General features: G+C 39.3%; 1 protein-coding gene across 2 annotated transcripts in view; it reads right to left on the reverse strand.

Annotated features, from left to right (window-relative positions):
• LOC145284925 (glutamate decarboxylase 1-like) overlaps positions 1-25010 on the reverse strand; it is a 287476-nt gene that overhangs the window by 59696 nt on the left and 202770 nt on the right. The window contains exons 12-15 of one of the 2 annotated variants that reach the window (XM_080134019.1): positions 23066-23120; positions 18142-18231; positions 9814-10048; positions 837-1095 (exon numbers count right to left, since the gene is read on the reverse strand). In XM_080134019.1, coding sequence (XP_079990145.1) covers positions 9875-10048; positions 18142-18231; positions 23066-23120 — 319 coding nt within the window. In that variant the 3' untranslated portion in view covers positions 837-1095; positions 9814-9874. Of the gene's footprint in view, positions 1-836; positions 1096-9813; positions 10049-18141; positions 18232-23065; positions 23121-25010 lie in introns of those variants that run through there. The other variant, XM_080134020.1, reaches the window with a different exon arrangement.

The raw sequence follows: 25010 nt of genomic DNA on the forward strand, positions 1-25010 counted from the left end.
CAATTGATGGATAAGATAAGCGTGTCGTTTATTTTCTGCCGAAAGAATGAATGTTTTAGATATAACATGTGTTCATGTCCGTGCGGGTGTAACCATCGTTCGTAGAGGACTGGTATTGTAGAAAGAAAAGGAAATGTGTGTTCATCTCACTATCATTTGTTCGCGCGTGGGAAGAGAAGTGAGTGACGTGGAAAGAGAAATGGCAGTCCATCGTGTAGACAAAGAAAAGGATAGAGGTTAAGCTGTACGCCATGTTAGCAGTCAGCTACGCGAAGGTATTCTCAGGGACAAGTTGTATATGTAGAGAGAGAAAGAGTGTAAAGGTGTGCATACGGTCTGTTAGCTTTTTGTCCCACATAGTAGCAAGTGGTGTGAGGTACGCGTGTGCGCGCGCCTGCCGAAACGGCGGCGGCTAGTACGCCGACCAACCACCTCGGAAAGGCAGGTCGGAAAAAAGGGAGAAGCCGCTTGTTGCTCTTTCTTTTATAGGTGTTTCCGCTGGTCTTTTGCGCATTTGAAGGCCGAAGTGACGTTGTCCATGTGTGATTGTATGTGAGCACGTGTGTACGTTAGCGTGTGTGTATACACACGTGAATGTGAGTGTATGTACGCGAACGTGAATATATGTACGTGTGTGGACGTGGGCGCGTATGTTTGTGTGTGCGCATGTATATGACAAGTAATATAGCTTGAAATGTGAACGCGTGTTTTTGTGTGAGACTAGGAAAGGCTCGCGCAACTATGACAAAAGATATATAAGGAAGGCAGAAGAGCACAACGACTTAAACGTTGTGAAGATAAGAACAATAAAAATAAGGATAACTGTCTTAAATATGTCAGAGGTGAAAAGGACAATGTTTTTTTATTATCTTTAATAAAAAAATTTTTTAAATGAGATCACACAAAACACGTTTTCTTTTGCAACAATTCTTTATAATCTAATAATAATAATAATAATAATAATAATAATAATAATAATAATAATAATAATAACGGCAACAACAACAATAACAACAACAGCAATAATCTATTAACAGTCACAGCAGTATTGACAGGAACAGGAATTTCACTGACGTCATTATTCAACTTTAGTACCTGAAAAAAAAAATGCAAAAAGGACAAAATATATAAAGGGTATCTGTATTGGGATTTCAATACAAAAATTACTTTGATGTTATATATGGAATTATTGTCAAATAAAATTTGGTTGTTTACGAATTCATGGATTCGTTAAGTACGATTAATATGGTTTATCCTCGTGGTCAGGTATGCGTGCATATACGAGTAGTGTCTCAGTTGCTCGAAATGATATAATGAGTTGAAGACTCTTGCTGAGGGTTAACAAAATAATATAAGGCCCATTTACAATCATTTGTGGACATGATCCAGTCATAATTAATTTGTAGTTTAGGAGCTTAATCTACATAGCTAAGTTAAAAGACAATATCGAAAATGATATTAATATTGTTTAATATATAAAGTAACTTTATTTATCGAATCTTCGTTTTCATTACCTTTAGATTTCTGCAAAAGAAAAAACATGTATATGGAACTCGACGTCATGGGGGACATTTAATCAGAAGAAAATTTGCTCAAGTACAATATACACGTTTTATTCACACATTGACACATGTAACGAAGACACGCAAGATAACATACATACGTGCTGGTTTCTACCATACAAGATAGGCATGGGGTCTACGACAGAGTCTTGTATTCACCCATGTGGAATTCGACCCAAGGGGAAGTAACACACTCATATTTTAACAATCGGTGCTCTAATCTGTTATTACACTACAAAAACTTTCTTCCTACAAAATTGATACTTGATTCGCCAGCTTTTAGTGAAACATTGGTCCATGTTCTTAGCAATAAAAAATGTACTGCAATTGAATTTTTCAGAAAATAATTTATCAACTTAAGATTTTTCAATGGATGAAAAAAGGGAAACAAATTCTTCATGTACTTTTTACTTCTTTTACTCCCTTTCTTTTGTTGTCTTAGAATGAGAAATAAGAATGCGACATTGGTTAATGGATAATGCCCTGAGTGTGCCAGGGTCGAATCCAGTGGAAACCATGAGTGCAAGACGTGAGCATAATCGCCGTCTTTATAGTGAGTCGAATGGTTCATTATTATCCGTAAGGTTGAGCGCTACAACAATCATGCTGACTCATATAAATTTATTTTATTTTACTTTATAAAGAAAGAGAGAGAGAGGCAGTTTTTTTTTTATAGAATCAATATCGTCAATATATTGTAGGGTAACCTGGGTCAATTTCATGCCATGTTTTTTGTTATGTTGAATTCTGATTCTGGGGTAAGGCATATCAACACTTGATGTCGATAAAACAGGATTACAGCCAGTTCAGTTATCAAACAACAGACCAAGAACAAATGGAATTAAACAGAAAAGTTGACTTTAAAAAACATTGAGTATATATATATATATATATATATATATATATATATATATATATATATATATATATATATATATATATATATATATATATATGGAGGAAGTAAGGAGGCATGACTTTGGAAAACTTTTTACCCGAATACGATGTTCAGCATGTTAAAAATATACCTTTTGTTGTAAAAACCTAATGGATAAACATCTGAAGAAGTTAGTGGGGACAGGATATTTTTGTGAACACATAAATCGTAAAATTGCCTACCCACTAATGAAACAGCTGTAATGGAAAAAATACTGGAAATAAACGAAGGTTATAAAAAGAAAACGTGAGTCTTTGAATTTTCAACAAAATTTTACACTATATATATATTATATATATATATATATATATATATATATATATATTATATATATATAATATACATAAATATATATATAATATACATATATATATATATATATATATATATATATATATATTCAACTCCGTAACTCCCCTTCTTAAGCCAAAATTTCACCCCATTAACGCCAAAGGAAAAAGTAAATCATGAGCTAAACGTTTTTGTTTCGATTCTTGGTGGTGGCACACGAGTCATTTTATTTAACTTTTTAAATTACTACCATATATATTGGGTCCAATATAATATTATAGTAATAATAATAATAATAATAATAATAATAATAATAATAATAATAATAATAATAATAATAATAATAATAAATACGAAATCTGCATTAATTAAAATATCATATCTAAGCGTATTTTACGACCGGGCTATGCCAGGCAGTTTGCTAATATATATATATATATATATATATATATATATATATATATATATATATATATATATATATATATATATATATATATATATATATATATATATATATATATATTGAACTTTCACCCCAAACAAAGTACAGTGCCACTTTGAAGTAGGGGGCTACTATCGGGGACATAATTTGCAGTGACATTATGAAGGGAGATGAGCAGCAAGATGTCTGTTAACATTACACTTGAACTTCTGCATGTCAGTACCGTTGGGAAAGCAGAATTCCGGAAGGGATTTCCAAATTCTAGCATTTCTGGGTAAGAAACTATTGGAGTAGAAGGCTTTCTTACACCTAGGGATCTCTACTGTGTAGGGGTGGGATTTAGCTGCTTGTCACTTTTGACAGAGGTATTTATGTGGAGAGAGTACCGGTGCTTGTAGTTCGTCAGAGCATTTACCATTAAAATACTTGTAGAACAAGCAGAGGGATGCAACATTTCGTCGATAGGACAGAGGCTGACGCTTAGATGACAGTTCAGGACTTATCATACCTTCCGTCAGTAAACCAAGCTTTATTTAACAGCATAGATTAGGTATGACCAGAAAAGAGAAAGGCACAGAGAGACTGTTCAACTGTCAATTGTTTCTGATAATAGACGAACTGCACAAGTCTTAGTTCATAGCGGTAGAGAAACTTTAAAAAATCTTTCTTCTGATTTGGCAAGGAACCCATTCAAGGTCACCATCATTGTCTATAATCGTTGTTTCTTTATAGCTTTATCGTTGTGGGGTGTTAGCATCTGACTATTGAGTAGATACTTTTAGCTTCCTTGTACCGGTATTCTGAGTCTTCCTTCCTGTCCCTCAACCTTGCTCTGGGGACCCTATCTTTCACTTTTTGCTGCTTCCTCGTCCTTATCTTTTTGAAGTCGCTGTACACATTTATACTACATATTTTGGTATAACACTGTCTCCAAACTCCACACTGTCTTTTGATGGCTATTTGTCTTGTATAAAAATTGTTATACCGAAATATGTAGTATAAAAAATAAAAACTCTTTAGTAAGCAACAGCAACAGCTACAGCTTTGAAATATGGAAATATTGATTATTTTTAGTGTGATGACTGACATTGTTTTATGACGTCATAGTTAGGATCTTTGTCGTGATCAGATTTTGATAAACTTCTAGTATGTTGTTCAACACAACATATAACAGTAATAATAATAAAAAAAAAAAAAAAAATCAAAAAACGCTTTCTTAGAATTTGTTCAGAGTAAAGAATTTTTTCGTATTTTGACTAAACTAAATTGTACTTTTTGAAATTAACTTGTATTGGTGACATTCATTTTTCTCAAGTACGTGATCAAGAATACAACAGTTTGAGAAGACATCGTCAGTCTAAAAGCGATTAAAAATTGAAAAAGATGTAATCTGTTACGATACAAACAGGCCGAGTGATTATAGGCGGTCATTATAATGTTTCTGTGAGACTAACCGTAGCCCTCGGCGCAAGAGGGTCCGTGTGTGCCTGGCGTGTGGGGTGGTGGCTGATCCTGTGGTCGGGGCAGCGGAAGAAAGAGTTTCAAGATGGCGCCTGCCTGCTTTTATTAGAGACGGAATCTCGCAGGATCGCAAATTAGCTAGGCCATCTTGAGGAATAAAAATCGGTCCATTGGAGGTGCGAGGCAGTCGGGTTCTGACGTTCGTGGCGATCAGTACAGTGACCGTTGGGTTCCGTTTCTATTCGTGCAGTCAGCTGAGCTTTGTTAGTTACCTTCGCGCCGTGGCTGTCATTGTTTGTTGGTTCGCTGTGTGTTGCCGTGGTTCTTCAGTGAAACGCTTCGTCGCCCACGACGAGACTCCCCGTCTCCTACACAAGATACTCATACAAGCTATTTCGGCCCCCCCACTCCGAACTTGGTTTTCTTTTCTTCAATGGCGGATAGATTCGATCTAAAGTTGATACCGGAATTCGACGGATCCGACCCGGTACTCAGCTGGGTTGAGAAGGTCGAGTTACATTGTCAGTTGTCCGGCGTGAAAAATGTCGAGCGCGTGATTCCTCCGTGGCTGACCGGCGGGGCCTTCGCTGTATATCAGCAACTCAGCGCTGAGGAGAAGTGTGACTACTTGAGTATCAAGGCGACGTTGTACAGGGCGTTCGCCATTGACCCCGCCACTGCATGGGAGCAGTTTGAGACGAGGTCTATACGCTTGGGCGAAACTGTGGATGTGTATCTCGCCGAACTTAAGAAGCTGACGGTGTTGTTCGGCGGTCTTCCCGAGAGGGCCCTAGCCTACAAATTCCTGTCAGGACTCCCCGCTGGAGCAAAGCAGCTCCTGCGAGCAACCTCTACCATGTCCTCACTACCGCTGAGTGACCTAGTGGTCAGAGCCAGGACAATAATGAAGGATGACTCGACGGTGCAGGAACCGGTAGTCGCCGTCGCACAGGCCCCACCAAGTGGCGAAGGACCGTCTCAGGGACCCAGCCCGCAAGGTGATGTCATCTGCTACAGATGCAACGGGCGGGGCCACATGGCAAGAAATTGTAGAAGGCGATCGACGGCTGTTCGCTGCTACTGCTGTAACAAGACTGGGCACATGGCCCGAGACTGTGCGGGAAACGGGGACGGGGACAAGGTGCCAGTGCCGACCTCTTCCCCGAACAGAAAATAAACAAGGCGCTCCCTGTCATTCAGGTCTGAGTTAATGACACGTTATGTTCAGCCCTCCTTGATTCCGGTTGCTCCCGCACCATAGTGTTTGCGGACTTTTGTCAGGCGTGGAAAAAGAAGAACGTCAGGATAACTACCATTACTGGAAAAATACGAATGTGTTGCGGCGTGGGTGTGGTACACATTCACACAAGAACTGGGAACTCGGCCAACGTCGAAGCGCTGGTGACACGCGAAAAGCCGCTGAGTTTTGACCTGTTGCTAGGCTACGATGCCATCAAAGCCCTGGGCGGCGTGCGCATAACACGCGCTGGCGTTGTAGAGTTTCAGGATAGGCCCCCGGTGTGCGCAGCACTAAGAGTCGACCAGCCGGACTTCAGTGCGGAATTCGACGACCAACAGAAGGCGTGGACCGCCACTTGGAGGTGGTCAGAAGACAAGGAACCGGCCAAACTACAAAACAAAGTGGCAGAGTACCGTATGCCCGACCAGATAAGGCCTGCATACGAAAGCGAGCTCTGTGAATGGATTAAGAACGGTTAGCTGATTCCATACCCCTACGACAAACTTGGACCCCCCAAGGGCCTGATACCGCTGATGGCAGTTGCCCAACCTAACAAGTCAAAGGTGAGGCCGGTAATGGACTACCGCGAGTTGAATGCGCATGTTGATGCGTTCACAGCGGACGCCGACGTCTGTGCCAGCAAGCTGCAAGAGTGGCGCCGGCAGGGGTCCAATGTGTCCCTACTGGACTTGAGAAAAGCATACTTGCAGGTCCGGATCGGCGAGGCGATGTGGCCTTTCCAGACAGTGATGTTTTCCGGGAAGAGATACTGTCTTACGCGACTCGGATTTGGGCTAAACGTAGCACCCCAGATAATGAAGGCTATCGTCAATGCCGTGTTGTCACAAGAAGAATGGATCAGAAAGGGAACATCGGCGTATATTGACGATATATACGTGAACGAAGATATCGTGTCATCTTCGCGCGTAAGATCCAAACTTGCCGAGTTTGGTCTAAACTGCAAGGACTCTGAGCGGCTTGAGGATGGCGCCCGCGTATTGGGCTTGAGCGTTCAAGAGGAGCGAGGGATCCTGAAGTGGAGGCGTGGAACCGCAGTTCCCGACGTACCCGACGTTTACACAAGACGTGCCGTGTTCTCCTTGTGCGGGAAACTTGTGGGGCACCTTCCAGTATGCGGATGGGTTTGTGCGGCGACAGGCGTCATAAAAAGGAGGGCAAATGCGGTCACCAAAGGCTGGGACGATGAGATAACCGACGAACTATTGGTTCGAATGTTAAAGGAGACCGTCGCTAGTGTGAAAAAGAATGACCCCGCCACAGGGGACTGGTGCGTGCAGGGAGACGAACTGAGCGTGTGGGTGGACGCAAGTTCTCTAGCGATCGGTGTAGTTTTGGAGAAAGATGGGGCCGTAGTTGAGGATGCCTGCTGGCTGCGACCGGCGAATGATGCTGCCCATATCAACCTGGCAGAACTCGACGCTGTAATAAAGGGCATTAACCTGGCACTTCAATGGGAAGTGAAGAAACTGCGTGTGCACACTGACTCACTTTGCGTGCACCACTGGGTGTCGGACACACTCACGAGCAAGGCCAGGGCACGCACCAAGGCAGCCAGTGAAATGCTGATAAGACGGAGGCTGGAGACTGTGAAAAAACTGGTGATGGAGTACAACCTGTCCGTAGACGTAGTGCTCGTCACCTCGGACTACAACCTCGCCGACAAGCTCACTCGGGTACCATGGAGATGGTATGAGGCTATGAAGAAAGAAGCTAAGCCATTGCCTCTGTGTGCTGTCTCCGTCGAGGAGGACAAAATCAGGAAGATACATCACGACAGTGGGCACCCCGGAGTACAACGGACCTACTACTTTGTGAAGTTGGCTAGACAATCAATACCAAAAAGCGCAGTAAGAGCAGTGGTCAGGGAGTGTCAAACGTGCCAGTCCATCGACCCCGCCCCAGCCAGATGGCGGAAAGGACAGCTGGGAGTGGACGCGACTTGGAGTCGGTTGGGTATGGATATAACCCACTATGGCAGCCAACACTTCCTCACGCTGATAGACTGCGGGCCAACGAGGTTCGCGATTTGGCGCCAATTAGCGAGACAGGATTCCACCAATGTCATTCACAAATTGGAATCCATATTCTACGAAAGGGGGCCGCCTGAGGAGATCCTCACGGATAACGACACGGCGTTCTGCAGCAGGGAATTTAGGCATTTTATGGACAACTGGGGGATCCGCCTTCGACACCGATGCGCGTATGTGCCGTGCGGCAACGGCATAGCGGAGCGGTGCCACCGAACCGTGAAGAGGATCGCGGCCAGGAAGAAGTGTACGCTAGCGGAGGCGGTTTACAGATACAACACAACGCCTAAGGACGCCGTGACTGGCGGCAGTGCGCCCGCTGATGCGATTCATCACTACCACGTGCGCGTCAAGGACGTTGAAGTGTGTCTACCCGACCAACGAGAACCCCAGGGGACGTACCAAGTGGGAGACACCGTCTGGGTGAAGCCACCCGGCGGCCGGTGCACCAGCAGCTTTTGGAGGGGGCGGGTCACCGGCGTCATCAGTGAACAGGCCATACTAGTCGATGATACTCCGCGCCACGTAAGGGATGTCCGGCCCGCTCTAAGCGCTGACCAATCGGCGAGCAGTGGAAGTAGCGAGTCATCCGACGATGAGTGATGGATCCAACCCGTGCCCCACGAACCTGGTGACTCAACTGCGAGCAGTGGAAGGAGCGAGTCATCCGACGATGAGCGATGGATCCAACCTGTGCCCCACAAACCTGATGACTCAACTGCGAGCTCTGATGCTGATGCTTCCGATGCCACTTCTGAGAGCCCCGATGAGGAAGTCCCGGCAATACCCCTCCGCAGGAGTGCTCGAATCAAACGGCCACGTCCGCCGTGTCACGTATGTGATCTGGAGACCAGGGGGGAGTGTGAGACTAACCGTAGCCCTCGGCGCAAGAGGGTCCGTGTGTGCCTGGCGTGTGGGCTGGTGGCTGATCCTGTGGTCGGGGCAGCGGAAGAAAGAGTTTCAAGATGGCGCCTGCCTGCTTTTATTAGAGACGGAATCTCGCAGGATCGCAAATTAGCTAGGCCATCTTGAGGAATAAAAATCGGTTCATTGGAGGTGCGAGGCAGTCGGGTTCTGACGTTCGTGGCGATCAGTACAGTGACCGTTGGGTTCCATTAGTGACTGTTTGGTTCCGTTTCTATTCGTGCAGTCAGCTGAGCTTTGTTAGTTACCTTCGCGCCGTGGCTGTCATTGTTTGTTGGTTCGCTGTGTGTTGCCGTGGTTCTTCAGTGAAACGCTTCGTCGCCCACGACGAGACTCCCCGTCTCCTACACAAGATACTCATACAGTTTCATTACTTCACCTAGCGATATGAGTAATTACTGCGAAAAATCAGAAATTTGCTTATTTCTATTGTATGGGTGGCTGTGTGCACGTCACGTATGTATATATGTATATGTGTGTGTGTGTGTGTGTGTCTGTGGATGTGTGTGTGTACGTATGAATGTATATATGTATAAATGTATGTATGTACGTCTGTACATGAGTATGTATACATGGATGTATTAATGGATGGATAAATGTATGTATGTATGAATGGATGGATAAATACATGTATGCATGTATGCATGTATTAATGGATAGAAGTATGGATGAATTGGCGAAGCATCAAGTATTCAGCTACCGACAAGATTTGAATTACACTACAAACTCGTGTAGTGAGTTCAATCTCGACTACGGCCGCGTTGGTATTAATGAATGAATGCCTATATCTATGTACGTATCACATTTCACTGTTTCTTTCCCTTAACAAAACAAAGAAAACAATGCTCGTATAAAGAGAAAACTGTTTTTAAATAATACATACGCGTGTGTGCGTGCGTGCTTACCTCGCTACTTGAGGGATGAACCGAAACATGGGTGGGTCGGATGCTTCTATGGAACAGACATTCAAAATAACTGACCCAAGCGATCAATTTCATTCACTAGAAAATCAAGGTCACATGGCATGACTGCAGGATTAGAAATGACAACCCTGAAGAAATTTGGCAGATTTCCCATTGGTTGATAGCCGACCATTAGAGTGCCGCTTTCCAACATCCGGGCTTTAATCCTACTTGCCACCTAAAATCAATTAAAAAACAATGTTGAAATCAAAACAGAATGGATCGATGACAAAGCTCGTGTGTGTGTGTGTGTGTGTGTGTGTGTGTGTGTGTGTGTGTGTGTGTGTGTGTGTGTGTGTGAAGGGTGTAATTTATGGCGAGAAGATTAACCACGTGCAATCAGAATTTCTCGAAAGTTAAAACTGAACCGATAATACCTAGTATGGTGTTAGTTCTCGGCGATCTATGCCGGTTTCCTGTGAAGGAGGAATATAAGGAAGCAGAGCGCTCCTATTCTAACAGTGTTGACGAACAAAATCAGCAGCTGCAGAATAGCTGACTAGCTAAAATATTAACATATTAGCAGCAGAAACCGTTTTAGCGATCTGCAAATTAAGCAAGTATGAACGCGTTGACGTCACGGGAAGAAGGAAACAAAAAGGAAAAAAGGATAGCACGTGGTCGAGCAGAGAAGCAAGTTGCGTCGGGGAAGATGGACGTGTAAAATCGAAGGTGAGAAAGTGCTGGCGTTGAGGTGACGGAGAGAGAGAGACTAATAAAAAACATATTAGACGGTATTTGTTTGCGGAAATGTTTTTGAAAGGTAATGAAATGTGTTATTTCGGAAGAATAAATACTTTTCATTTGCACTAAAAAAAATACCGAGTCGGATTTTTCTTTCTTTTCTTTTTTGTTTTTTGTTTTTTGTTCCTTTGCGACGGTACCAGACAGTGTGTGGGTCCGAGTGGTTGAAATGTAACGACACGGTTCGAATGTAACGGCCACGTTACAGGAAGTTTACAGAGAATATGAAATTCACAAACGGCATGTATATTTCGATCATGGCAAGATGACATACAACGCCTAGCATTCCTGAATAGTCACCCATCTGGTACTGGCCAGGCTCCACGTTGCTTAATTTCGGTGATCTAACGAGAACAGGTGTTTCAACGTGATTATGCTGTACTAGTTTTTAAAGGAAGCGAAATGTTGCACCCTCTGCCTGTTCTAGAAATACTTTAATGGTGAATGCTCTGACGAACTCCAAGCACTTGTACCTCCTCGACGTGACTACCCCCGACAAACTCGACAAGCAACTAAGTCCCACCCCTTTACAGTAGAGATCCCTAGGTGTAAAAAAGCCTTTTACTCCAATAGTTTCTTCCCCAGAAGTGCAAGTCTTTGGAACTCCCTTCTGGGATTCTACTTTCCCAACCGTACTGATATACAGAGGTTCAAGTGTAATGTTAACAAACATCTTTCTACTCATCTTCCTTCATAATGCCCCCGCAAATTATGTTCCCGATAGTAGCCCCCTACTTCAAAATGGCACTTGGCGTGTTTGGGGTGAAAATTAAAAAAAATATATATATATAAATTAATAAATAACAGGAAAATAAATAAAAAAGAAGAATTTGTTATAATTTTCAAAACTTGTCACGAGTCAAGTGGGTGAGGAAATGATGGAACATCTGTTTTTTATGCTTAGCGACCGGACCAAGTTTTTCCAGTATTCCCGGTAGCAGAATGAGAGACATGATATGACAACACAGGTCATTACGCTCTACCTTACCCCACCCCTTGACCCATGTCAAGCAGGTGAGAGTAAATGACTATTTTTGGCTCACTCACACACTCTGCCAGTGCCATAAGCACATTAGAAGAAAGAAAACGTGTACGTAAAAATTTCAGACAGAACATTCAAAATTAATCTCTTAAAAAACATTCGCTTATCTGTAATTCTTATGTATTTTATTTCAACGTGCGTCTCCATCGAAACGCCAGGTTACACAGCGGTACGAGGAGAGTCAAATGATTGCATTTTTTTGTGGGCCGTTGTTTTATATAAATAAAGGCCGATAAAATAGCTGCTAAGTCAAAATTAAAAAAACAAAATGAAACTTGCCAAACGTAAGTTTTTTTTTGTTTTTTTTTTAATTACATTTTCACCCCAAACAAGGCACATTGCCACTTTGGTGTAGGGGGCTACTATCAGGGGCAGCAACTACTGGGGCACTATGTAGGGATTTGGGCAGCAAGATGTCGGTTCACATTGCACTTGAACTTCTGCATGTCAGTACAGTTAGGGAAGCAGGAACCTGGAATGGAATTCCAGAGTCTAGCGGTTCTGGGGAAGAAACTACTGGAGTAGAAAGATCTTTTACATCTAGGGATCTCTACTGTGTGGGGGTAGGATTTAGCTGCCTGTCGGGTGTGTCGAGGGTGTTTACGTCGTGGGGGCACAAGTGTCTGCAGTTCGTCAGAGCATTTACCATTAAAATACTTGTAGAACAAGCAGAGGGATGCAACGTTTCGTCGTTGGGATAGAGGCTGAAGCCTAAATGCCAGTTCAGAGCCTATCAGATTGGTGACTCTTAAACAATACTCCATACATGGGCGAATAGTTGCCTTATAGAGGTACAGGATACTTTCAGGTGTCAGTAGTTTTCTAGCACGGTAGAGAGAGCCTACCTTTTTCGCAGCGGCCCTGGCAATGTTTTCAATATATTTGTTCCAGCTCATGTTTCCTGTGAACGTTAGGTCAAGCAGTTTGAAAGATGTACTCTCAGACAGGGAGTCACTGGCCATTGCTATTAGTGGCAGAGAAGGTTTCTTGTAATTATTGAAGGAAACCAGTTTAGTCTTGGCAGCATTGAATGTGACCATCCATTTATGTCCCCATTTCACTACAGATTGGAGGTCATCCTCTAGTGTTTTTGCCATTTCTTTAGATATGTGTTCATTTGTTTTCCTGTCATGCCTGTTATAGAATGTAGTGTCATCAGCATATATACCCATCTCAGAGGCAGTTTTGTCGGGGAGGTCATTAATAAATATCAGGAACAATAGAGTCCCAAGAATAGACCCCTGAGGCACTCCCGCATTTATATCACACTGTTTAGATGTTCGACCATCGAGGACAACCTGGATTTTTCTCTTGTCTAAGAAGGATTCAATTATGCTAAGTATTCTACCAGTGATACCGTATGATTTAATTTTCCTGAGGAGGCCCTTGTGCCATACCCTGTCAAAAGCCTTAGATATATCTAGAGCTACCGCTCTGCCCTCTCCAGCTTTGTCCAATGAATGGTATATACGTTCAGAGATTAATTAGGATGTCAGCTTGGGAACGGGCTTGTCTAAATCCATACTGTTTGTCAGTCAGAAGTTTAGCATCTGTAAGGTATGGGACTAGAGCATGGTTAATTATGATCTCAAATATTTTTGCGAAAAGTGCGAGGAGGCTAATGGGGCGATAATTTGATGGGTCAGTTCTTTCGCCAGAATTCTTGAATATTGGTACCACAGAAGCAGTTTTCCAACAGCCTGGAAAGCATGATTCATTAAGGCATTTGTTGTAGAGTTTGGAGAGAACTGGAGCTACTTCGGCTGAGCACTTTTTTAATAGCACAGCTGGGATGAGATCAGGTCCACATGCTTTAGAAGTGTCAAGATTTTTTATGATAGCATGTACCTGAGCAGGGGTGATTTTTAGATCGTCTAGCGTGGCGTCTGTCCACAAAGGAAAGTCAGTAGGGAGTGGTTTGCAGGGTCCAGTGTGGAGTTTGAGGCAAACCGGCTGGCAAGCATATTAGCCTTGTCGGTTGCTGAGCAAACAACCTCGTGATTGTTGGATAGCGGGGGAATTGTTGATTGCCCATTATTTACTACACTGTTGTAGATTTTCCAGAAGTCACGAGTTCCTAATTTTTGTGCTTCAATGCGTTTTTTAGTGGTTTCAGTAAATTCTCTTTTAGCTGTCGCTATTTCTTTCTTAACATTATTTCTAGCTTCTATATACTTCTGTTTGTTTGAACTGGACTTATGTCGGTTAAATCTGCGGTATGCATGCTGCCTTTGAGCAATGGCAGTTGCGCAAGTCGAAGTAAACCATTGGAGAGAGTGGGGTTTGCTATAAAATTTCCGCATGGGAACATGTGCTTCCATTGCTGTTTTGAAGCATTCAGTGGTCTCATTTGCGCACTGTTCAGCAGGAAGAGAAAAAATATTTCCCCATGGGGCATCTCTGATAAGATCTTTGATGGCTTCCCAGTCAGCCTTTTTATAATATCTCGTTGTTTTGAGCACTGGCTCTTCAGTTTTGGGTCTAGAATTTAGGGCGATTTCTACCATTATCACTGCATGGTCAGCGTTCCCGAGTGGGCTGTCAGCATTTGTTGTACAATCCTCGGGAACTGTAGTCAGAAACAGATCTAGAAGTGATGCTTGTTGTTCTTGCTGGTCAGGGAAACGGGTTGGAAACGTAACCATTTGTGATAGGGAGCGAGATATAGCAAAACTATGTGTTGTGCTGCCCGCCGTATCTGTGTGAGTAGAGAATCCAAGCCAGTTTTTGTGATAAACATTAAAGTCACCAAATACATGTACTTGTGCGCTAGTGTTGAGGGAGAGTGCTGTGTCTATACTGTCAGAGACTTTGTTCATTATGGTGCAGTCCTGGGTCGAGGGAGAGCGGTAGAGAAAATAAAAGTAGCTAATGTTGTGTTGTATGTTTAGTCTAAAGCACATAATCGTCCGTTTCTAGGTTTGTTTCTCTATTCAGGGGGAGGGTGTTACGAATGTAGACTCCAAGTCCGTGCATATGTCTGTCAGAGTCCTTACGGCAGAGTGGGAGATAGCCAGGCATGTTAAAGTAGTTAGAGGGGATGGAGGAGTGTAGGTTAGTCTCGCTTAGTGCTAAGATATCCGGGGCATTTGTTAGGAGAAATGCTTCAACATCAGCTAAATTAGTTCTAAGCCCACGGATGTTAGTGAATGCAAGCCTCAAGGGAGGAGGCTGGTTGGATTTGTTTGTCCCTAGGCCTGGTTTAAGCTTATTTTTTTTTATTGTACTGTCATCATGTTTTTAAAGAGTTTCAGTTAGGTGAGGGGGAGCTGAACAAGAGGTTATGCAGGATATCAGACATGCAACACAAGCAGACCATTAGCTGACCTTTCTTCAACTAGGCATGTGGCCTCGGGAAAGCCCATCGGGGATGAGTGCAGGGTCCCTTTCCATGCGTGACATGGCACTACAAACATCCCGATATTATACAACTGTTGATGGAGCAGCCGCTCTAAGCGCTACCAAAGAGTTAGGGCGTCTGTACTACCAGTCGGAAACAGCAGCCAGTAACTGTCAATCCGGTACCCTCAGCCCATGAGAAGAAGATCACCCCAATCTAATTGCACAGGCATGCGTGGTACTCAAGCACTTCCAAGTGCCCAGTTATGAGGAGTGGGATGTGTCGGGAGTGGGGGAACGGCATTCAATACCCTAGACAAGAAACAAGATCTACCACTAAGTGTTTTGTCGATTCACTTGTGATAGTGTCTCTGCGCCTGACTAATAGGCAAAGAAGGAGTATGGAAGCCGGGCGATAGCAGAGCCTATCTACTCCATAAGCAATTTAGGTTTGCAGACCGGTAATTTGTTTGAGTCACCAGCTCTAGGAAGGTTATCGTCCAAGACTGGAGAGGCCTCCCTCCCCTTTGGTTTAGTTTCAGAGTTGACTTAAAGTGTTCTTCTACGCATGCGCAAATATACCTTTATACGTTAAAGTCTGTCTATTTTAAACTATTTCTTGTCCATCTGACGACAGCTCAAATTGTAACAACTAAGATAGGAGCGCTAAATTTTTTGGTTTCAATTCTAGCTGATGGCATCCAAGTCCTATTTTTTTACTTTTAAAATTAATACTATCTATTTAGTACACTATAATACTTAATAAAGAATTGACTCTATAATAATAAATACAAAATCTGCATAAATTAAAATATTAGATTTAAGCGCATTTTACAACCAAGCAACGCCGGGCGGTCTGCTAGTATGTATATAAATATGTCGTGTTCATTAACAATGCTTTCTTCTTTCATGCATCATTTATATTGTATCCATTTTCAATATTAAAGACAATATAACAGTCAGGTTGGGTCTTGGTACGTTTTAAGACGCAAACATCGTGTATATATCCTATTGTTGTGGTGTACACCTTATGGATAACAATGAACTCTTTCGTTTACTGTAAAGATTGGAAAAATATGTTTCTCAATGAATTATAAATTCAATAAGTACAAATTATGCACAATTGACTGTCGGAATGACTTATAATCACACTGCTTTTCGTTTCCACTTAATACTGAGTTGTGTCTTTCTTCCGGAAACTTACCGGTCCACAACACCTGTCCAAGCCAGGATCCACACTACCCCATTTACTTGTTTTCAATTAATCGTATACAACGAATCACTTATCACAAATCAGTTTTGTGTTTCGTTATTAAATAGTATTTACGTTAAACAGAAAAAATCAAACTTCATTTTCGTATTACTTGATTTGATTGGACTATTGGTTTCATCTTCAGTGTTATTTATGTAACATTGCGGTCGATATTATCGGGCTTTTCAGACTGATATACGAACATTCATCAATAACGCAACAGTTATTTGCTCTTGTGACTTCCGGTTTGTGCGACAGGTGGCGTCTCTACTTCCTGTTTCGCATTCTTCTTCCTACTCATATTCTCTACCTATCTCGATCTCTTTCGTTCGAACTGCCGACGTAGTTTGACGTACATTCGTTTCGCCTTGCACAATTCATACCTATGCGATTTCAAAAATCCTTATTAAGTAGCACTGATATCTTCAGACTATTTCTTATATCATCTGCTATTGTAAAACATGATCCTCAAACTCAAACAGGAGTATTCTATTAGATCTTTGGACTTATGATTTCATAGTGCTCTAAACAAGTCATTATAATACCTATAATAATGAAACATCACTCAATTTATGTTAATTTTTAGATATGTAGAAGCAGAAATACGGCACAATCACGTTGACACACTTGTTCTCGCCAGATCACTGAAGTAAAGCAACGATGAGCTTGGCCAGTATCAGATGGGTGACCATTTGGAAAGACTAGGCGTTGTATGTACCGCGTCAAGTCGTGGAAATTTCCAGGTTGATATCTGGAGACGCGTTTAACTCACATACATTTCCGAATCAAGACGGAAAGCAACGGGAATGCCTTCCCGGGATTACCATTGCTCTACAATTGGGAGAGCCATAATCGCTGACGTTGTTAAATCAGCAGCGTCGCTGCATGCAGAAGCAAACACATTTTGTATAAAAATATAGACTCTTGATTGGATAAGATCGTAATATTAACATTTTTTAACCAATCAGAAGCGCAGAAAATATACACCTTCGCATATAAAAAAAGTCGTTACGATATTTGATGTTTATTGCATAAAAAATGCATCAGTTACTAACCTTTCAGTCGTCTGTATTTTTATTTATTTATTTTTTTTTTGTTACAGATTTGCACACGAGAGCACATCATTAAAACTCTCCCTTGACCACCGGCCCGAAGGATGCGGCACACAATACAAGAGAATACACAATACAAGAAAATATCATTGTTTGTGAACACACAACTTCACTACATCTTCTGAGTTAGATTATTTTTCTTATCTTCCGGCCTTGAGCCACACCTTCCTGTAGTGGGAGGGGAGTAAATACAAAGACTAATCAAATGCATCCAATACGAGAAAAGACATCCAATCACCACTAACTCTTTGTTTTGATTCTTAACAAACTTGTTATAAATTCGTCATTCATATTGTATTGTTTTTACTTCTACAGATGAAAAGACAAACTGGATATTAACGCACAAATTCAGCCGATTGGTTAATTATGGTGTTCATTTTTAATGGTGTCAATTTTGAGTAGTGTCCATTTCGAACGGTGTCAATTTTGAATGATGTCAAATTTGAATGGTTTTAATTTTGAGTAGTGTCAATTTTGTTATAAAAAAAGTCGTTACGATATTCTATACTTATTATAGAAAAAAAAACAAATGCATCATTTTCTAGGAGTCTTCATTTTTTTTAAATACAGATTTGGTATATGAAAGCACGCCACTAAAACTCTCTCCCTCACCACAAGCCGGATGAATGCGGTACGTGGAACAAGAACTATTATAACTCGTAAACGCACAATATTACACAATGACGGCAGACAAACATGTCTACACTAATCGTCTTATTGTTTTTTTTTCTGTGGTTCCTTTTTTCATGGATACGGTACCGAATTATTAACTCTTGATTTACCTTGTGTAGTTCGGAATTTTTCTCGTGACCATCAGGCATATCCCTCAGTCTCGGCGGGACATACCAGAAACAAACATTTGTGCATTCACCCTGCAAAAAAAAAAAAAAAAAAAAAAAAAAAGAAAAAAGAGGAAATAGAACGAATAGTGCACAAGTCAAGAACATCCATTTGTAAAAACAAATTATTTCTGTCAAATAAAATGCATAAAAGAGTAAATATGTATTTAAGAAAATTTTGTAAAATATTCTGAAAGAACAAATAATTACTGTAAAACCTAAAATAACAAAATGATTCTTTTATCTGAAAAATAATGGTTCAACAGTTGTAAGAAATGGTTTCTACGATGTAGACGTTCCCGAATGGATAACTGGAGGTAGAACTACACTAATATAAAAAGAATACTGAAAAGGGACTCCTCTTCCATAATTACGGGCACATAACCTGCTAACTGGCAATGTGGAAAATCTTAACAGCACAACTGAGACGACACATTTATTTAATATTAATTATATTATTAATAATAATAATAGTAATAATATTAAAATAAACCACCATTCGCCTATGCATGGAGTATTGTTGCCATATCTGGACTGGTGCATCTACCACTAGCCTCTCCCTCTTGGATAGGGTCCAAAAACGAGTCTTCAACCTAATAAGTCTCATTTTTTCAACCCATATCCCATCGCCACAATGTTACATCTCTGTGTCTGTTTTACAAATATTTTAATGGAATGTGCTCTGATGAACTTGTTGCACTTCTGCCTCCCCTCGACGCTTGGCGACAAAATCACACCCCTTCGCTATTGAGGTCCCTAAATACTAGAACGCTTTATACTCTAACATTTTTTCCCTGAAACAGCTAAACTTGATTTCCCTTCCTGCTACCTACTTCCCTGACTGTACTGATATGCAGAAGTTTAAATGTAACATAAACCAACATGTTGTTTACCTTTCCTAGGTATAATCCCAAACAGTAGCCCCTTGCGCCTAAGTGGCAATGTGCCTTGTTAGTGGTGAACGTGAATAATAATAATAATAATAATAATAATAATAATAATAATAATAATAATAATGCCGCTGCCAGTGAGAAATCAATGGTAAGCGGCTGTTGCACGTGAGGCAGCTTTTTTCCCCTCGGAATCCCTGTTATACCGTGCTTTTGAGTCAGCACGTGAGGCAGCCTTCTTTTTTCTGGTACTTTGTTATAAAGAGCACGTGAGGCAGCCTTCTTTTTTTCTGGTTCTTTGTTATAAAGAGCACGTGAGGCAGCTTTTTTCTCCTCAGAATCCCTGTTATACCGTGCTTTTGAGTCAGCACGTGAGGCAGCCTTCTTTTTTTCTGGTTCTTTGTTATAAAGAGCACGTGAGGCAGTTTTTTTCCCCTTGGGATCCCTGTTATACCGTGCTTTTGAGTCAGCACGTGAGGCAGCCTTCTTTGCCTCAGGATTTGCATGATACTTAATTTTTATTATTTCAGCATTTTTCTGATAGTATTCTTTTTGCTCAGATAATACCTTGACTTTGTTTTTTTTCATAGTCTATATTTCTGAGCTTTTTTACTACGTGCTGACTTTGGCATTTTTTATTAAATGTAAACATATAACACTTATGTGTATCTTACTATAATATCACTTATCTTATAGCAAGACAACTCTCGTAGAATTGAGATACTGCCCCGTCACTAATAGTTAAAGTGTGGAACGGTATATACACCAATAGTGTAGTTGTTATCTTTATATGAAGTCCTAATCAGTGACAGTGTGAGGTTACTTGGTTAATTTATTGTAGTTTATTTTAGAAAACTTACTTGTTTTTATTAGTAGATTGTGTATAGTAGCCACAATATCTAGTTATTTTTGTGGCTAGGGCTTGGATTTTGATTCTTTTTGGTCAGCTTCCAGTGAGTTCTTAGAAGATGACTTTCTTGCAGTTTCTTTTGCGGTTAATTTAACTTATTTCCTTTGGCGTTTGGTGAGTTCTTAGAAGAACTGGTCTCATCTACTTTTCTTAGCGAGCGAAGAGATTCAGCTGCATTTAACAATGGTTGCTATAGTGTATTTTTGCGCATGCGTGAGAATTTCAAGTTTCCTCCTTATTTTTCAATAGTTTGACAGTAGTCATGTGTCTTTCTGCCAAGAGCGACAGACGTCAGTGTTAGCCGTGATCGTCTAGAGGTTAGGACCCCACGTTGTGGCCGTGCTAACCTAGGTTCGAATCCTGGTCACAGCATTGACATTTTGTACATATTTTACAGTCCAAAATCTGAAGAATTATTTGTTTTTATAACATTGTTTTTTGACGTCGTACTTGCTGATAGGTTACTCTTATAACAATTTTGATCAACTGAGATAAAGATTTCGTGGTTTCATTAACGCTGGTGGGTTACTGTTTAAAGAAAAAACCTTAACGTTCACCTCAAATATTCAGCGTCCAAGAAATATAGGCCACTGGCAAACTGGAACGTCTGTGAGCATCCGGTGTATTATTTGGAGCTGTCCCTTTTGAGAGAAGTTCCGTGTTCGAAGTGGTCTGTCTACATTGGGTATATAGTGTTTAAAACTTGTTATTACACGTAATCTTATTTAATTATGGAGTTAGCTAAAAAGCGATGGGTCACTGCACTTCTCCGTGTAAAGAGCAGTCAATTGATGCTTGAACTGTTGTCAGAGACCGTTCGTACACCGAGATACATCGTCTCAAAAGAAAGAAGAAAGAAGAAGAAGAAAGAAGAAGAACGATTGGCCATTTTTGTACCCTTTTTTTTTTTGCTCTCTTTTGACATTGTAACCTACGTTCTGACACTCGCTGGATTCGTAAGACGCTTCTCTGTAAGAGTATGTGCTTTTTGAAACTTATAAGTTGATTTTAGTTGAGATTTGGATAGTTTTGTTTTGTAGGCGTATATAGGCGTGTACAGTCCATCCCTATATAGAGAGTGCTACCGCCTCTCTGATTCATGGTTGTCCAATTTATTAAAACTAAGAAATCGTCAGCATCAAAGTTGATTAAATCTGATTTGCAAACTGTGCGAACAGAAACATCATACGTCGCAGAATTTCTTGCAGCAATAATCATCTCAGCAGACTTATACTGATGATGATAATAATAATACACACATACTGATTAAAAAAAACCCCAAAAAAACTGCACTACACGAAAGACTAATTCAAAACGTGAAAAAGAGTATCCACGAAGAAGACGTTTCAGAATGAATGACCAGAGGTAGAACCACAATAATAAAAAAGACACCGAAAAGGGAACCAACCCTTCCTGCAATTACAAGTCCATAGACTGCTGACCAATTATGTGGAAAATCTTAACAGCACAATTAAGAAAACAAATTTACCACTACGCAGCAAGCTAGCCTAAAAAGAAAACAAGAATAGACACAATCAAGTGGGGAAAGTAGTACACTGAGGATTATGCAAGCAATGGCATATTTGACATCTGGACAAATGGTATAAGCACAAATCGGTAACAGTACTTAAAAGCGGAAACCATAAAATCCTATGAGATATGAGCTTACAAACCAATACATTCATCCAAGCAAAGAGACCCGATGTAATAATAGTTAACAAGAAGGAGAAGTCATGCCAGATCGTATATTTCGCCGTTCCAGCAGATCGCAGTGATTATCAAGGAGGGGGGCCAGAGAACTTTAAAAGCATATGGAAGATGAAGAAAGTCAAGATAACACGAATAATCGTACGAGTATTAGGAACAATCCCGAAAAACTTTGAAAACAAAGTTGTAGATTTTGGAATTGGGGGGATGTCTCAGAAGATACAATGGATAGCAATAGTGAAAACGGATGAATTATTAGGGAAGACTTTTGAATGCAGAGCTTAATACACATGAGCTATAAACTCGAAATCCAGGGAATATCAGTTGTTGTTATACGTTTTTTTTGGGGGGGGGGCAACAAGCAATTACTGGTAATGAATCGTGTCAGAACTTCTAGTGAATAAGAAATAAAGAGAACATGGACCACGGAAAAAGTACTGTAAATACTAATAATTGTACCTATTTACAATGCCTCCCCACGGGACAGAGTTAGACTCCAGGGTCGTTTTTTAACATGGAGAAAAGGTGCAAAAATAAAAAAAAATGTCTCAGTCGTGAAGGACTGCTCCTCCACCGAAAGAAAACAAGAAATGGAAGTGACACATCTGAAGAACAGATACTGCACTTTGATCTTGAGAAATAGTTCGACATGACCATGAAAAGGGACTAAGAGAAATTGGAAACAATAAGGGGATTAACACTGTACTAATTATTCTGATTATTCTGATTATTTTGATTATTTTGATTATTTTGATTGTTTTGATTATTTTGATTATTTTGATTATTTTGATTATTCTGATTATTTCTATTCTGATTATTTTGATTATTCTGATTATTTTTTATTATTCTGATTATTTTGATTATTTTGATTATTCTGATTATTTTGATTATTCTGATTATTTTGATTATTCTGATTATTTTGATTATTCTAATTATTTTGATTATTTTGATTATTCTGATTATTCTGATTATTTTGATTATTCTGATTATTTTGATTATTCTGATTATTTTGATTATTTTGATTATTTTGATTATTTTGATTATTCTGATTATTTTGATTATTTTGATTATTTTGATTATTTTGATTATTCTGATTATTCTGATTATTTTGATTATTCTGATTATTTTGATTATTCTGATTATTTTGATTATTTTGATTATTTTAATTATTTTGATTATTCTGATTATTTTGATTATTTTGATTATTCTGATTATTTTGATTATTCTGATTATTTTGATTATTTTGATTATTCTGATTATTTTGATTATTCTGATTATTTTGATTATTCTGATTATTTTGATTATTCTGATTATTCTGATTATTTGTGGTAAATTTAGTAAAATCTGAATATTTAATTACCTTTTCCAAAACAAATTTGAATCCTTCTCGCCCTTTGATTAAACTTCGGAGATATCTGGAATAAAATTGAAGAATATATTTTAAATTAAAAAAAAAAAAAAAAGAATGCTTAATAATATTCAAATCTGGTTGTGTTTGATTTGAAAATTTCGACATCAATTTTAAAAGTATGTAATACAATAGAGAACTCCATTAGAACGAGATATACCGGGAAGTTTGGCCATGTACAGAAGTTCGGAATGACATATAAGGAAGAATATCTTTCTCTTTTGTAGATAAGCTGATTGTGTCCAGTCGCAGTTTTTTGGCATTCTAACTTTGTTAATCCTAACCAAAATGTCAAAAATATTGAGCAAGATGCTGTTGCCGTTTTTTCTTGTATGATTATCCATCATCCATTATTACAGCTGTCCGATAGAGGTATCCCTGCGAGCCTCACAAGCAGAGAAGAAGGCAAACACCACGGCGATGACGACTATTACCATTACTAGTGAAATATGTCAGCATCGACTGAGCATCAACTTATAACTTGTTCGCGAAAGAAACAGCTGTTTCTGTGGATGAAGAAGATGACGAGCAATCTGTGGTGATGAAGAACAGAAGAAACAAGAAAAAAACGAGAAAGAGAAAAAAGAAAAAAGATAAAAATTAATAAAAAGGAAAACACATAAAAAGAAAACGAAAGAAAAATAAAGAGAAAGAAAAAGAAACAAGGATTTAAAAAATTAAAGAAAGGAAAAAGAAAGATTAAATAAAAATAAAAGAAACAAGAAAAATAAAAAAAATGAAAAAAAGAAAGCAAAACAAAAATAAAAGAAAAAAGAATAAAAGAAAAAACAAAAGGAAAAAAGAAAAATAAACAAAAAGTAAACAAACATGAAACAAAAAGATATAAAAGAAAAACAGAGAAAGAAGCAAAAGGAAGGAAGAAAAGGAAATAAACAGGAAAAAGGAAAAGAAGGAAAAAGAATAAAAACGAAACAAAAAAGCAATATAAAGAAAAAATTAAGAATTATAACGGCATACAAAAATGAAAGAAATACGAAAAAGAAAGAGAAAGAATAAAAAAGATAAAGGAAACAAAAATGAATGACATATCGAGCAATCGTTTCTTTTACAATCGCAAACCCCTCCTTTCACTTAAAAATTAATAAAAATTCATTTCAAAAGTTCAAACAATTATTAATAAAATTTAAACTTGAAAGTAGACAAACGGCATAAATGTTGATTTAAGTAACTTAATTAAATTCATTAATTATACTGACAATTTATTAATTGAAAAAAAAAGTTAAGATCATTATTTATTAATATCTATATAGAATTCAAAGTGGAAAGGAAACAATTTATAATTATTGGAAAATTACGCACTTAAAAAAATTCAAACTTACGTTTTAATTTATCGGAATGTTTACGGAAAATTTAAAGTTGACTTACACAATCTGAAACGTATCTGAAAATGACATCGGATAGTTGGAGGGGAAAGGTGGGGAAAGAGGTGGAGGGGGCAAAGTCAACAGGTTTCCTTTTCTATTCGAGACTGTGTATCCGTACTTACCGTTTGTATAATTTTTACCATTTTTTAATTTTATTATTTTTGTATGTTGCTGTTTTTCAATTTAATTTTTTTAAACTTTATTTTCCGAGATTATATGAAAATTATCTTACGCTGATGATTATACGTTCATGCATGCAATGAAAATATTAGAATCTTACACATAAAGATTACGTTAAAAATGTAACCGTAAAAAAATAAGAAATACTTTTTGCAATTAATTTTTTTTTTTGCGGGAAAGTATTAAATAACCAATGTTTAATTCAATGATAATATCGGTAATGCGAGAATTTTTTTTTTCGAGTTATATCGATTTCGTCAATACGGACTTTAGGTCCCTTTTTCTTTATATCCCTGTAAAAATTATTTTTTTAAATTGTTATAGTTTACGAT

Source organism: Euprymna scolopes, chromosome 9, assembly GCF_053919585.1.
Source record: "Euprymna scolopes isolate OS-2025 chromosome 9, ASM5391958v1, whole genome shotgun sequence".
Lineage (NCBI taxonomy): Eukaryota > Metazoa > Mollusca > Cephalopoda > Sepiida > Sepiolidae > Euprymna > Euprymna scolopes.